General features: G+C 38.6%; 1 protein-coding gene across 8 annotated transcripts in view; it reads left to right on the plus strand.

Annotated features, from left to right (window-relative positions):
- PPFIA1 (PTPRF interacting protein alpha 1) overlaps nucleotides 1–13,981 on the plus strand; it is a 53,967-nt gene extending 39,986 nt beyond the window's left edge. For 6 of the 8 annotated variants that reach the window (XM_054515106.1, XM_036383770.1, XM_054515108.1 and 3 more), the window contains 11 exons: nucleotides 2,077–2,158; nucleotides 2,279–2,479; nucleotides 3,245–3,307; nucleotides 3,838–3,864; nucleotides 5,252–5,427; nucleotides 5,526–5,623; nucleotides 6,549–6,724; nucleotides 7,230–7,298; nucleotides 8,766–8,931; nucleotides 10,192–10,262; nucleotides 11,560–13,981. In XM_054515106.1, the coding sequence (XP_054371081.1) occupies nucleotides 2,077–2,158; nucleotides 2,279–2,479; nucleotides 3,245–3,307; nucleotides 3,838–3,864; nucleotides 5,252–5,427; nucleotides 5,526–5,623; nucleotides 6,549–6,724; nucleotides 7,230–7,298; nucleotides 8,766–8,931; nucleotides 10,192–10,250 (1,117 nt within the window). In that variant the 3' untranslated portion in view covers nucleotides 10,251–10,262; nucleotides 11,560–13,981. The remainder of the gene's footprint in view (nucleotides 1–2,076; nucleotides 2,159–2,278; nucleotides 2,480–3,244; nucleotides 3,308–3,837; nucleotides 3,865–5,251; nucleotides 5,428–5,525; nucleotides 5,624–6,548; nucleotides 6,725–7,229; nucleotides 7,299–8,765; nucleotides 8,932–10,191; nucleotides 10,263–11,559) is intronic. The other 2 variants (XM_054515109.1, XM_036383777.1) reach the window with 1 other exon arrangement.
- The last annotated feature ends 1,228 nt before the right edge of the window (nucleotides 13,982–15,209 follow it).

The following is a 15,209-nucleotide window of genomic DNA, read 5'->3' on the forward strand; positions in this document are numbered from 1 at the left end:
TTGGATCCATTGAATAATTTCTGCATAAACTTATCTCATAAACATTTTTCTTTGTTTGTTTTTATTTTTATGTGTTTTCCTCCATCACACAATTATTTTCTTCCTACATTACACCATGAGTTTCAAGTTGGCATCATAACCTCTCCTTACATTTTTGATGTAGTCCTTGTATTCTACTCCAAAGGATTCACTGGTTCATGGTTACCATGAAGTATACCACGAGACTTGTAGAACTACCAGAAATGACACTGATACTCTCTGAACTCCACACAATACAACCACTAAAAAGGAAGGCATAGGCACTAATTTGGAAGCTAAAGTACTTGGAAGAAACTTTGTGTTCCTTTCTGGCAAATACAGTATTAAGCACATTATTCTTTTCTTACCAAACAGTGTTTCATATGATCTTATTAATTTATTTTTCTAATTTTTAAATCTTTAAACAACAAAGAGAAGCAGAACGAAATGTGTTCAGGGTTAATGAATTGTGGAATGAATGTAATGTGTTCCACAGTAGCAGGGAAATAGCTGATCCTTTATTCCACATTCAGAAATATGTCTTTTTGAAATGTACAAATATATCTAAGCTTTTACAGTCTTTTTTGGTAGGGAAATTCAGCTGCTGACTGCTGAACACTGTTCCACCTTAATGGATGGTCCCAAAATGGTACCTGAATGATTATTTGTAACCAGTTGTCTGGCAGTGCCTTCCTTCCTCCCCTTTCCCATTCCTGGAAAGCACATTTAATTAGCACAAATTACTGGGAGGTTCTTCCAGAGCAATAGGAATTTATTGGTGTGCAGGTGAAAAAGTGCTATCTCTTGATAAAGCAGTTGCTAGTATATTTATTGCTTCATTATTGCTTTTTAATATTTAGTTACCTACCAGTATAACATAAGGGTCTCAAATATGTCTAAAGGAGCTGAATGCTGCATTTCCATTTTGTAGGAGCAGCAAAACTACTCCTTGTCTGTCAGTAATCACTCTTCAAGGTGCCTTGTGTATTTTAATACCTATAACTTCTAAAACTGTTATTATCTTAGATCTATCCACTGACACAGTTCAAAAGGCAAGGAGATTTTATTTGATTGAAATAGTGAGGAAATGGTAAATACGTAATGTAAGGTCTTGACTCTGTAGTATTGCTGCATATCTTAATTCTACACTTGCAGGCATGAATAAAGAACAGTAAAATCACTCTAATTAGGTGCAGTTGTTTTTTCAGCTTTTCAAAGGAGAATGAGTGGAGATTTAACCATATATAACTGGCTTTCAAAGGCAGTGTAAAAATGATTTTTTAAGGCTTTCTCCATGTTTTCAGCCAGGCATATCCAAGCAGCATTGCATGCTTATACCCACAGCGCTAGTTTTTGTCCTTTGTTTTATTAAACATTTTTTGCAGCTATTTATAGGGACCTTGTGAGCTTCCATTGTCTCTGGGAGCTGAATTGTCAATACGAAATTTCAGGCGCTTCTGTTTCAGCACAACAAAGGAAATGGTGTCATCAGGGGAGATGAAAGCTGAGTTTCAGTACACAGCCTGTCAGGATAGAATTGCCAAACACAGCTCTGGTTGTGTGAAGCTGTGCCAGACGTTCTGACAGGCTGATGTTCACCAGTGGAATGGTCACTGTCCCAGTGTCCAGCCCTGACAGCATGATGGACAGGCGTGTCTGATGTGCTCATGTGTGGCCACAGGTTTCAAATCTGCACACGCTGAGGAGAAATGACTGCTTTGGTTCAGCTTTGCTGCGCAGAAAACTGAGCAGCTGAGAATCTCATTGCCAAATAAGCCTGACATCTTCACTTTGGGCTGGGAGTGTCAGTAGTGACTTCAGAAACTGGGTTCTGAAAGGCAAGATCCATGTCTCTGCTGCTCTCAGATTTCCTGCCCAGCTCAGCTTTCATCCCTACATAGTCCCTGTACATCTGCTGTACCTGCCTGAGGAGGTGTGTCATATAAGGCTGGCTGGGAAAGGAATGAGTTAATTATTGGAAAGAAGATAGTGAAGTGAGTGCAGTGCTGGAATTGTAGCATCCATTATTATAACTAATGACTATTTCTGTAATTGTAGGCATGAGTTGCTGGAGGAAGCCAGAAGACAAGGTTTGCCTTTTGCACAGTGGGATGGGCCCACTGTGGTGGTGTGGCTGGAGGTGAGTGCTCCTCCCAAAATGAATAAAAAACCCCCTCAACGTACAGACTTGTAAAGACTGTGTGTGTTTGGAGGCAGGAATGTTTTCCACATCCTGTTCACTCCCTTGTCTGTGTTGCAGCTGTGGGTGGGGATGCCAGCCTGGTACGTGGCTGCCTGCCGAGCCAATGTGAAAAGCGGTGCTATCATGTCAGCCCTGTCTGACACGGAAATCCAGCGGGAAATTGGCATCAGCAATCCCCTGCACAGGCTCAAGCTCCGCCTGGCCATCCAGGAAATCATGTCCCTAACCAGCCCCTCTGCCCCTCCCACCTCAAGGACGGTAAGGAAACTTACTTGTGCAGCAATAAACACCTAGAATTTCCCCATGTTTGACTGTAAACTTAGAACTGAACTTGTGTTAAGAATTTCTGGAAAGGAACGCATTATTTAAATGTAGGCCGTTCCTTCCTTTCATGGAAATTAACTAAAGGAATAACTGCAATTTTCTTTCTCGAGGAATAAAGAAATTTATTTCAGTCTAAGTATGCCATCCAAAGTATTTAGAGTATGTGTTATTTTGGCCTCCAGAGAATTTAAAATACAGACAAAGTCTACAAGTGTGTACAGAAATTTGTAGGATAGTTGGAGGCTCTTTTAATGTAGCTGTAAAGCCATTAACTCCAAATAATTCAGGCTACATGATCTAGGAGGCACCTGTCTCTCTCTAGTAAATTTAGGCACGTAGTGGGAATTTTCTGTCATGAGTCTGTCTGCTCTGCAGTCTAAAGTTATTCCTGGGGCTATGTGCTAGGCTACAAATGTATTTTTTGGATTTGAGCAGAGCTGAGTGTTTAACCATTAATGAAATCCTGTCAGCTGTTTCTGCTGCTCAGTTTTGTTAATATCTGTGAAAGAAGTTGATCCCTGTGAACAGGCTTTTATTGCATGCCACGACTGTCAGTAGCTGTAGCTGACCTAAGAGACCATTGCTTTGCCCATGCCTGCTCCTTACATGTACCGATTGCTTATCTGTTCTGCAACCTCTCCTCTTTGTTACTGCTTTCCTTTCACTGGATGGGATTGATTCCCTGTGGGCTCATGTTAGACCACGGGAAATGTCTGGGTAACACATGAAGAGATGGAAAATCTTACAGCCACACAACAAACGGTTAGTTTACAGTGTTGCCACTTCTCTTCCTTAGAGTGCTTTTTCCACTTCTTGAGCATTTGAATCAAATACCTTTTGGTCTTTTTTTTTTTCTTTTTTTCGTTTCCTTCAAATTAATGCACTAAAATTCTGGATCATTGCTTCTTCTAACTCTTAACCTTGCAATCTGCATTTTGATAGCTTTTTTCCCAGAAGGGAGGAAGAAAAAAAATCAATGTTGATAAGATTGTAAACAAAACTCTAATCTGTAAATGGAGCTCTGATTTGATTGACAAATAGACAAATTGAATTATTGGTGCAGAAATTTCTTCTCTCCAGAAAACTTAATCAGTAAATGGGGTTTGCAACTTCTCATACAAAAATAAGTGCCTTGTGTATAATTTTTTAAATTGCATGATGCTTGGTTTATCTAGATTTTTTTTGGTATGCAGTAGATTTAGAGTCTTGCAGTGCACCATTAACTTTGACCTCCTTACTAAACTTAACCACTAATATGTGTGTGTTCTTTTGCTTTCCTAACCACCTAACAGGAAGATGAGGAGGGAAGCTGGGCTCAGGTTGGAAACTTTATCTCATATTACAGACTGTATGTAAACTGTCACAATCATTAGAGCGTGAAACAATCTGTTTTTCCTTTAGGCCAGCATCTTTTAATGATTCTGGGTGTGACCTGGGGATTGGGAGAGGGGGAAACTGCAGCCTTATCTCTCTACAATGCACACTTGGGAAATACATGTGATTTAAATATTTCAATGTTTTGGTGGGGGATGGCTCTCTGAGGAAGCCAGAATTCCAAGAGAAGTATCTGCTCTGTGTAGAATGTCCCTGTCCAACCCAGCCACCATCCCAGGTGTGCCACAAGGTACCCTGGGCCTGGATGGTTAAGCAGATTTCTATGCACTAATTCTGTAATTCCCCTTGATTGATTGTTTTGCCTTAAAGTGGTAGCAAATCCTAATTGTGTTCTCAGGCATTGATGTAGCTGAGTATTTATACAGGGATAGAAAGGTAACTTGGGATTTACCCATGATCCATATCTTTGCACAGTGTGGGCTCTTCTTTCTTGGCTGCCCTCCAGCTTAAAGCTGGTTTAAGTCCCATTAACTACATCTCAGCTACTCATTGGTTGACTGTCAGTGATAACAAGTCCAGAATAAGGAGCTCTGTCACTCCTCCACCTTGTGATGGCTTGGAGAGGTGCATTTCCTTTTGGCCTTGCTCCTTTCTGGAAGGTGCTTCATTTAGAGGAGAAATAAAGCTTTTGCCTCTTAACAGAAAAATCTGAATTATTATGCTTTTGAAAAAAGGAGCTCCTGGGTTTTGTTGCCCAAGGAGGGATTAGATGTATGATTACAAACTCTTATCTTTATAGATGTTTTCTCAAAAAAAATGCCTGGTGATTTGCAGACCAAAATTGTAATGAGAAAAATCTCTTTTAGGATAAGGACTAGCATTTAGAATGACTTGTTCTTTGGTAACAGGGTTTTATCAGTTTCTGAAAACAGCTAACTGTATATAAGAAGGCCTGCAGTTATTTTTCTGATATCTTTTCTTATAAAGTCACATGAAAAATAAGATTCCCCTCCAGTTTTCAAGAGAGAGAGAATTTACAACATCTCAACACAATGAAATTCTATGGCTTTTGCTATCCAACCATGTAGATTAGTCTTTCTGTAAAATTTTATTATCTCTTGCATATTTTGTCATGCTATTTCTTGATATAAATTGAGGCAGTTTTACTTGCTGATGTGAATATCTGCACTTGCTTTCCTCCATGAGGGTGACTTCTTTGGAAAACACACACGTAGTATTCAGTATTCTGATGTGCTTATCTTTACAGGCTAGGAATCAAATAAGCAATTCCTTTAAACTATGCTGTCTAAAACAGCTTTTCTTTTCTCATTGCAATAAGCTTGTCCCTTATTTTTTTTTTTTTCAAACCAGACACTAGCCTATGGTGACATGAACCACGAGTGGATTGGCAATGAGTGGTTGCCAAGCCTGGGGCTCCCTCAGTACCGCAGCTACTTCATGGAATGTCTGGTGGATGCTCGCATGCTGGACCACTTAACTAAGAAAGACCTGCGTGGGCAGCTGAAAATGGTGGACAGCTTTCACAGGTAACGAGGCTGAAACTGGAGACCTCACCCACAGTTAAGTGTTTCCATTATCTCTAAATATTTTTTCTGATTTTTTTTTTTCCCTCTGGCCCAAACAGGAACAGTTTTCAGTGTGGAATTATGTGCCTCCGAAGACTGAATTATGATCGAAAAGAACTGGAAAGAAAAAGAGAAGAAAGCCAGAATGAAATTAAGGGTTAGTGCATTGTCTTTACCTCAGTCTGATTCTGCTATGGTTTTACTGATCAGCCTCAAAGATCCATAGACAAAGAAAAGGCTTTAGAGGATGGAACCATTTATAAAATATCAAGTGTTAAATGCACAAGGTGTGTCTGGATGTAGGCCCTGAACCCTGAATGATAAACCACATCATTAAATCACTTATGCTACAAATGTGTGAACATTTTTGCAACTCATACTGCTCTGAAGTTTGAAACAAAATGTTTTAGGAGAATGAGAGTTAAGAGCATGTTGGGGCAGGGGTGTCCTTATTTTCTTCTTTTCCCCCTGTTTTGACATAACTTTACATCTGCATAGATTGTAATTTTATTGTTGCTTGTGGCTGGTAACTTTTATTGTCCAGCAGTTGATGAAAAAATATCCAAGTGACTTAGGTAATTAAATCATCCAGATTCATGATGATTTTTGTAGAATAGAGAAGGAGTAAGAGAAAGTAGGGTGGGAATTCATGGTTTTCCAAGATTTGCCATAGTAATTTTGTTCCCTGCTTAATATCAGAACCATTTTTTGATATCAGAGTCTAAAAACTTGCTTAGAAGATTCTGTCCCTGCTCTTTCCCTTTCCTTTCAAATCATTGATAACCTTTTGGTGGTTAACTTGGTAATTGTGCCTGAGATCATTCCCAACTAACTGGCAGCACTGAGCCAGGGTTGTGGCTGATGAGTTGTTTTTCACCTCCCAAATGGAATGGGTGCATCTCTTGCATCTAGAGAATTGCTCCTTGGAATATTTAAGTTACAGTGTGAAATGTCTTCCAGCAGACTTGTAATATGTTTACTTTCCACTTCACTGCACTGCAATCATGCAGTTCATGACTGGATGATTTGGTTCAGAGAAGTGGTGTTGTAATGAGTCTGGCACTGTGTTTTTGCCTCCCCAGATGTCCTGGTGTGGAGCAATGAGAGGATGATCCACTGGGTGGTGTCCATCGGCCTTAAGGAATACGCCAATAACCTGCAGGAGAGCGGCGTTCATGGCGCGCTTGTGGCCTTAGATGAATCCTTTGATTACAATGCATTGGCTCTCCTGCTGCAAATCCCCACTCAAAACACACAGGTAACCAAGGATGAGGCACTTGAGGCCTCCTAGGAAGGTTAAAAATGGATGCAAAGTTGTCCATTGTCACATATGACAAAAACTTAAAATCGTGCTTTTTTAATGGTTTTCTAGTTGTTAATAACAATTCTCATTGGTAAATTTGCTTGAGAAAAAAATTGTTTGAATCTTTTCTTCACAGCCCATCTTCACAACAGTAGTGTGAAACTCATCATTTTTGTTGTTTCCTAGTTTTTACTCTGAAATAAATTAAGTTTGAGGTAGAGTCATGAACTTGCATATCACAAATAGAGGAGAGCTGTTAAGTTTTCCTTAAATTTTTAATAAGTTACAAATTAAATTGTAACTCTTCAAGTACTGACCTTTCAAGTATGGAGTATGTTTATTAATCTGATAAGAAAGCACTAAACAATTTGGGTCCTATTAACTTTTTTAAATCATTATAGGTTACTAATTACCAATCTTTTGGAATTAACTTCCATTTCTTTCGTACCACAAACTTCAGGCTCGTGCTGTTCTGGAGAGGGAATTCAATAACCTCCTTGCTATGGGCACTGACAGAAGACTTGATGAAGTAAGTTACTCGAGTTGTTGACCCATTTTACAGTCCTGGAAACTTTACCAGAACTGTTCATTGAAAGAATTTAGCCTGAACCTCTTCAAGCTTTTGACAGAAACTTTAACTGGAAACTCCTTGTCTCTGAGGGTTTCTAAATCTACAGCAGGGTTTGTGTATTTTGGTAAGATGACTTTGAATATGAAAGTATTGGGGAGATTTGCAAGTTTGCTTTTCTAGCTCGTGTGGTTAATATCTAATAGCAGCACTTTGGGCTGAATCCTCTTTATCTAAAATATGGGAAAATCAGTGACCAGCATTGCAATGAACAAGCTGTGATAGAGGAAGGCACTTTATCCTAAAGAGCAGTATTTCAAAGAGCTTTGAGTGGTTTTTAAGAAATCATATGTTAGTTTTGATTCATACTGGTGCAGATGACCACCACTTTGTTTACACATCAATGTAATTTCTGTTGGGCAGGCTGTGATCTTACTGTACAAATTGTGCAGATCTTCTTGTACAAATTGTGCATTGAAATGAGTGTAAAACTCTCTAAGTGTGAAGCTGTTCTGTGCACCAACATCACGGAGGAGTGTTCCATCTTTAATCTTGTAGGTTGCTCAGTGAACAGATTGAAGCTGGTGTTACTTCCCCAGGAGAGCCTTAATTAACTCCATGCTGCCTCATCTTTGGTGTTGATGGGATTTGATGTGGTAGCACATGTAGGCAAAAGTGTTGCAGATTAAGGCTGAAGTGACTAAACCCTTCTGTGGTTAACCAGCTCAGGAAACCAGTCTCAAAAACATTGGTGCTGGGATGAGGAAGAGGACAGGGGAAGGGGAAGCTCCTGACAGCTCTGTTCCCATGTGCATTTCTACCAAGGTCTTAAAACCTATCAGAAAGCATTGATGGTTTTCTAAAATATTTTCCTTGGAGATTTCTAACTGCAAAAGGAGCTTTAAGGGAACAGATGTTTGCTCTGTTCTAGTGGCACAGGGCAGTTTGATCATGAAGATCTCTCCAAATAATATAGACACTTATCTCCTAATTGTACAAGGGAATAAATCTGAGCATTGAAAGGATTTAACTGGTTCTAAATGGGAAGCTGGCAAATGGAGCTGCCCAGTGGGTATATTTGCATTGACACAGTACATTCTGATGTACCAAAGATGTTTTTGGAAGTGTATTTAACCGTATTTACTAAGTGTAGCATTCTATTTCTGAGGTGGGAATATTGCTTGAAAGATGCAGATATATTAATGGGGGAAGGAAAATGCACTTGAGTAATTAAATTTCATTTACCCAAGTGCTTAAGGAAAACCCTGCTTGGCAATGCAGTATTTAATACACTTACTTTTTATTTCCTCACAATTGCCTTCTTCAGTGGTGATACATTTACTTAAGTTTGTCAGTAATCCTTTTAATGTCAGTAACAATCCCCAATAACACTTTTTGCACTGCTAATGTTGTTTGTCAATATGACAGGATGATGATAAGAGCTTTAGGAGAGCACCTTCGTGGAGAAAGAAGTTTAGACCAAAGGACATAAGAGGTTTAGCTGCTGGATCAGCAGAGACTCTTCCTGCAAATTTCAGAGTTACAACCTCAATGTCTTCACCCTCTATGCAGCCAAAGAAGATGCAGATTGATGGTATTGATTTTGTATAATTTTAAGCATGATGTTCTTTTTTTTTTTTTTTTTTTTTTGCCTGAGATTCCAGAGGAATTAAGTCCAAATGACCTTTTTGCTGCATAAAAGCATCTGCCTTGTGCATGGTTGTATTTATAACACTGTGTTTAACCATAGGGTGCTTTGTCATTTCAGGAAGCTGTACTAGAGGTGGAATTTTTTTTAAATCACTGGAGTAACAAAATGAGAATCATAGCTAGAAATAAATGTAATTTAGGAAAGTAAAATGACAGCTTAATAGGAGTCTTTTAATCACACAATGCATAATTTCTGATTAGCAGCAATTAGACCAATATGAACCCCACTTCTGAAATGCAATAAAATGCATTCAAAAGTGATGTGAATAAACCCCCTCAGATAATTTTGAGATGAGTAAAACTTCAGTAACAGGTGTATTACCCCCTCTGCAGTGATCACTTCAGTATTGACCATAGTTGAAATCACTGTTTTATTCATTGCTGTGTGCTTAATGATCTTTGGGTATATGTGTGCACACACAGGTATGAGTTAAAAAAAATCCCAAACCAACAAAAGCAGACCCCAAAAATCCCACCTGGAAGTGGAGGTTGATCACCTGTCACATGAGGGATCTTGTCTGTTTAAAAACCATAACTGTAGCAACATAAGAATAAACTTTGACTTGAATTTAGTTTACAAAAGACACACAGAAACAAATATGAAATGTTTTTTTATTGGAACAGACAGGGTGAGAACACAATCTGTTGGAGTTGCCTCAGGTTCTGAAAACTCTTATTTATTCATAAAGCTAAAAAAAACAATTTTTGCATCTGATGCTACTCTCAGTAAGCTCTTCTAAATTTTAGGTACTGTCAATAGAACAAGATATTTACCAAAATTCATGTGGAAAACTCTATAAATGAAAGTAGGTTAAGCCTTTACCATGTAAAACCACTTTCTTTTTCAAATATTAGACATTTACAAAACTACATAAGGTGGTAAATAACTTAGAAAATCACCTTTGCCAATTTCTCTGTGCTAGCTGGCAAGCAGATTTTTTTTAGAGTACTTTTTGTTAGCCTGTGGAACAAGAAGTGGTTAATATGCAAACTGTAAAATAAATTCTGCTTTTCTAACTTGTAACCTTAGAGTTGGGTGAGTACCAAAGCTGTAATCACCATTGCTGTGGAGGGTTTTTTTTTTTGTTTTGAAAACTAACATGCATGCTGTGTTCTGCATGTCTTCCCATGCTTCTTGGAATAGGCAGTGTATCAGGAACACAAAGATTGGATTCTGCCACAGTAAGGACCTACTCCTGTTAAAGCCTTCTCCTGGTGAGTAAAGCTGATAGGAATAACACTGAAGCAGCTATTTATGAAATAAAGCAGCAGGGATTTTCCTACAGCGGTTTTACACACTTAGAAAATAGTCCAGGTTTTCAGGCTAGGTCATTATATTGGAAATCCCAAGTTTATTTCCTACAATAAGACAGAGTGTTGAAATACTGGGTTTTGTCAGAACTGTGTTCCTGTGAGATTTTTAAAACAGCTTCAAAAAGGACCTGTGCTAAACAGCTCTGTAGAAAGTGTTGAAATCAAAAGCTGGATGAAGCACAGCTAGTGGAAGTGGGGAGGGGGGAAGAGAATGAATTAGGGATGAAAAGAAAGTAATCCATGTGTGACACTGCAGCTCAGACTGTTGATCTCTCAAAGTCTTTGCTTGGTCAGAGCTGTCCCACTAAAGCATGCTTCAGTACTGAATTGTTACAGTTCCTGGACACTCCATAGCACTGTGATTGCTTGGGCTGGCTGCTTGGATTTAGCTACCTGCAGCCTCAATTTGGGGAGCAGGGCTGTTGATGTGTTGTAACACAAAATCCATGTATTCTGGCTTGTGAAAGAGCTGTAGTTCTGTCTTCCTCCAGGATCTGGAATGTTTCTGCAGCAGCCTCTGCTGTATTTTCTCATGGCACAGTACTTCTCTCATTTTGCAAGCAAGCCCAAAAATGATTTTTTTTCTTTTACTACAATGAATTTTAAAAAATCAACTCAGTGGCTCTTTCCCCCTCACTGATATCTTTCATGGACTGTAAATTGCCTGTCTTCTCTGCTTGCAGTGTCTTTCTTCTTACTGGTAGCATCCCTTCCAACTCATGTCTTTGCTTCCTCAAATTCAGAACCATTTTGCATGTATGAGTTGAGTTCTAAAGAGTTCTTACATGTGAAATGCTGAGAGAGGAAATTCCTGCATGTAGCAGCTCAGACCACATGAGTGTGTCAGTTCATACATAATCTCAGGAGCTCTCTTTAAAGTATTTTTAGTTGCAAGAAACTGAAGTTTTAAGTCTCTCCCGCAGATCCTCCTCCCTGGTTCAGGATTTTCTGTAGTCAGATGATGTGGGATGGAAATCCTCAAGGCAGAAACATTTGCCCTCATTGCTTTATTTGCATTGCAGCTGGAGATTGCAGGAGACAATAAAATGATATCCAGCATGGCATGGCAGTGATTCAGTGCATCACTGCTGAGCTGTTTCTGACAATCTTGGAATGCAATGGTGGTTAAAACCTGCTAATGGAATCTTCTGTGTTTTCTTTTCTTTTTGTGTGTTGTTTTTGTTTGTTGTTTTTGCAGTTTACCCACACTATTTCTACCGGTGATATGCAGCATTTTGAACATTTGGAACCCTTAACCTGTTAATACTTGTTAAATGGACACTTTGAGATATTTTATTACAGAGTTTTTAATTAGCAAATAAATTCATGAGTACTATAGAGAAAATATTTTAGAATCTAAATGTTTCTTATATTTATGTGACTTGTCATTTATATAGTTACTTTCTTTTTCTGTTTCTATTCAGTCTACAAATCAAATCATTGCTGATTTTTTTATTCTAATTTTAGTCTTTCCAGCTGAATGTACTGTAATGCTTGTATGTATATGTCCCTATGAGCAACATAGGGTTTTTGTAAATTATGCAGTAACTGTAATTATCATTGTTTTTTAATAATGAAACTGAAGGTGAAAAGGATTTTAATACCTTTGTAAAAGTATCATGACACCGAGCAGTATATATTTTGTCTTTTGGAGCGCTTAGCTTAGATCTGAAAACAAGTCCAGCTTTTTTTCAGGTGAGCCTTTGTTGACGTAGGAGGGACGGTACACGAGTGTTGTTCTCCTCAGAGCTGTACCTTTCCACACAGAGGATGTGTCAAGTAGTGGCAATTTTTCTTTATTTAAAGTAGAAGTGGTTGGAAAAGCTGGGAGGAGCTCTTCAGCCTGCAGGACGTGTTGTAGGAGCGATTGCCTCAGTGCTCACACCCTCTGCTGTGTTTGTGCAGCGCCTCTGCGCAGTGACTCAAAACAAGCCATAAACCAAGGACTCTTTTTATTTTCGCTTTTCCTTCCCTGAGGAAGACAGACTTCATAATGATTCCTGGTCGTGAGCCACAGGCCACAGAGAGGTTTTTTTTTTGTCCTAGACCTTTTTGCTTGAAATCTCTTGGTGGAAAGATGCTGGTGGAACCAGTTTTAATGGACCAATCCTAAAGCACTGCAGCCTCCTGTCAAATGAGTAGTCAAAGATGAAGGTACAATGGGCTGAAAACTAAAGCAGTGCATCTTCTACTAAAGGCCTTACTTTTCTTATGTAAGTCATCCTATGTGTTTTGTAAACTTGTTCTAAAGACTTGTCTGGACTTTCATTTGGATGGTTGTAGCCATTTTGGACTGTATGAGTAGAAAATGTATCTGACACTTGTAAATGGCATATTAAAAAGCCAGCAAGAATCTGTTCAGATGGTGCATTATTTATTATGCAACAATATATATAGCATGTCTTTTTTTCTTATTGTTTTCCACTTTTAACTTGCTTGTAAAACTGAAATTCATTGTTACTGTTCTGTTTTTCTATTAATCTTTTGTGTATTTTCAGATTATGTAACAATATGTACAGTCTACTTTTGAACTATTTTTATCACAGTATTATTTATTGCTTTCAATAAAGTACTGATGCATTTCCACTGCCAATAAAACACTATGGAAAAGCTAAGATCTAATTGTATGCAGGCAGAAACTTTGCAGTGAGTGGATATTGTCAATAAAGCGTCTTAATGATTGTTTGCTGCCCTGTAGATCTGGTTTCAAATGATGACCTTTTTCCAGGAGCAAAAATATTCAGTTAGATGTGACATTTTCTTTGGAATTGTTGGAGTTCACAAGCATTAATATCAGTTTTCTGGAAAAAAAACTACTTTATTGCCTACTTCTACTCATCTTTAGAGCCATGATTTGCTTTTTAAAATAATAAACCAGACCTGACACACAACTTCAGTGTATTCTGGTCCACATGGTGAAGATGGAAATGCTGTCCTAGACAGCAGCAACAGTTGCTTTGGTAATAAAATGAAATCATGGCTATAGTGATATTTGGGGAGAAACATAGGAGTTGAAGGAACCAGTGCAAAATGGGATCACAATAGGGCCTGTTCATGTCAATTTTGGTATATTTGTAAACCATTTCATTGAGTAGAAGACAGAGGGATAAAGTTGCAGAATGATGAAAGAGTAGTAAAGCGTATTTCATCATGTCCTCCAGATCAACAGCAGGATGTGGAATGCCTGGAGAAACACTGCCATGGATGCTCTAAACCTTGTTCAGTGGTGCATCTCTGTTTGTCTGGCTTGTCTGTACGAGTTGCTGTCTGTCCGTTTGCAGTCTCTTTTATATTCTCAGAGAATCTATCTTTCTAGAAAAAAAAACCTAAAATGGAACTGCAGAAGGAAATCCTGACTCACTGCTCAGCTAAACTTTGCTGTTTAGAGAAACCTTGCCTAGGCGTTGCTGGTCACTGATGTGAGTGATAGTAGGTGTTCAAAGTCATGTATTGTTGCTTCTCAAAAGTGAAACCAATGCGGGATAGACTTGTAAAATGTGAACAGAAAATGCGTTTATTATTTTGAGGCTGTAAAACCTTAACTGTTATGGAACAATGGAACTGACATGAGAGGTAGAATAAATGAGTGAAATGGCGAAAGCTTTCACAAACTGGCAAAACTGTGTGTGGTGACTTCCTTCTGAGTTACACAGCAGAGCTGTGCTGGAGAGATCCAGAAAAACGTGTCTTGCTCAATTTTAATAACTCCCACACACCCTGCTGAAAGAAAACTGCACATGGAAAAGGCACCTGGGTCTGTTACAGTGAGCTTTAGATAATGCTTGATTAAATACAATGTGTTTTGTAAATTGCCAAATGTCTATAAAGGCTTTGGTTGACAAGAGGGCTGTAAAAATTAAACTATGAGTCCTGTCTGCATGCTTCAGAATTATCTGAGTGAACTTTAAACTTGCAATTTTTGCACATTTAAAAGGACAGGGACTCTCAAAACAGATGTTTCAACTCTTGTCTTTTAAACTGCTGTAGCAGTGTCTTGTCTTGTGGACAGTAGTGATTTATCATGCCAAGATTTGGAGAACGGGTAAATTAGTTCCAAGCAGAATTTATTTTTAGAGCTTGGTAGGCTAAAGATTGAGAGGGAGGGGCAACAAAATTAGTTTTCAGGTAAATAAAAACTGACATATGTTTGGGGGTGGTACTTTTAAAAGAAACTAAAGAGTCACTTTGCCTTTAAAAGGAAAGTTTTTCACTTTCCACTGTTAGGGTTGTAGCTTTGGTGCACAAGTTATTCAACATTTTGTTAATTTCATTGTTTGTTAATAGTAGGGGACTTGGGAGGGAAAGGGCAATTGTAGTTAACTGAGGTGGTAGTACCTCTTGGTTTTACAGGAGATGTTGGAACAGATGGGTGAAAAGTGATATATAAATGTGGTTGGTATTTCTACCTGTACATGGAGGGACAGGTGAAGACTCCAAAAAGACACAGAAGAGACAGAAATAATGCCTAAAGGATTGAGTTTCTCTGCACATGTGTTCTCTAGCAGACAGTGGGTTTAGAATAAATTCAGCCCTTTTCAAATATGCTGTATTCAGTTTTTGGGGTAAATTGCACTGCATGTAATACAGGATAAAGTAACAGACCTATTTATGACGTGAACTGGCTACATTTGGAATTAAGTTGTTCTTGTGTTCGCCTTAATTTTTTATCATCTTGCCCTCTATTATAGCTTGAATTTGTGTGTTTATCTGTAGAAACAGCGTTCCTTGGGGTCTTCCTCTCCTTTAGAAGACGCGAACAAACCATCACCTCATTCCACAGTGTTTTAAACCCCCGTAGTTTCCATTTTGGCATCCGTTTCATTTGGATCAGATCCCGGCCACGGGGGA

This window comes from Molothrus ater, chromosome 6 (genome assembly GCF_012460135.2).
Source record: "Molothrus ater isolate BHLD 08-10-18 breed brown headed cowbird chromosome 6, BPBGC_Mater_1.1, whole genome shotgun sequence".
NCBI lineage: Eukaryota > Metazoa > Chordata > Aves > Passeriformes > Icteridae > Molothrus > Molothrus ater.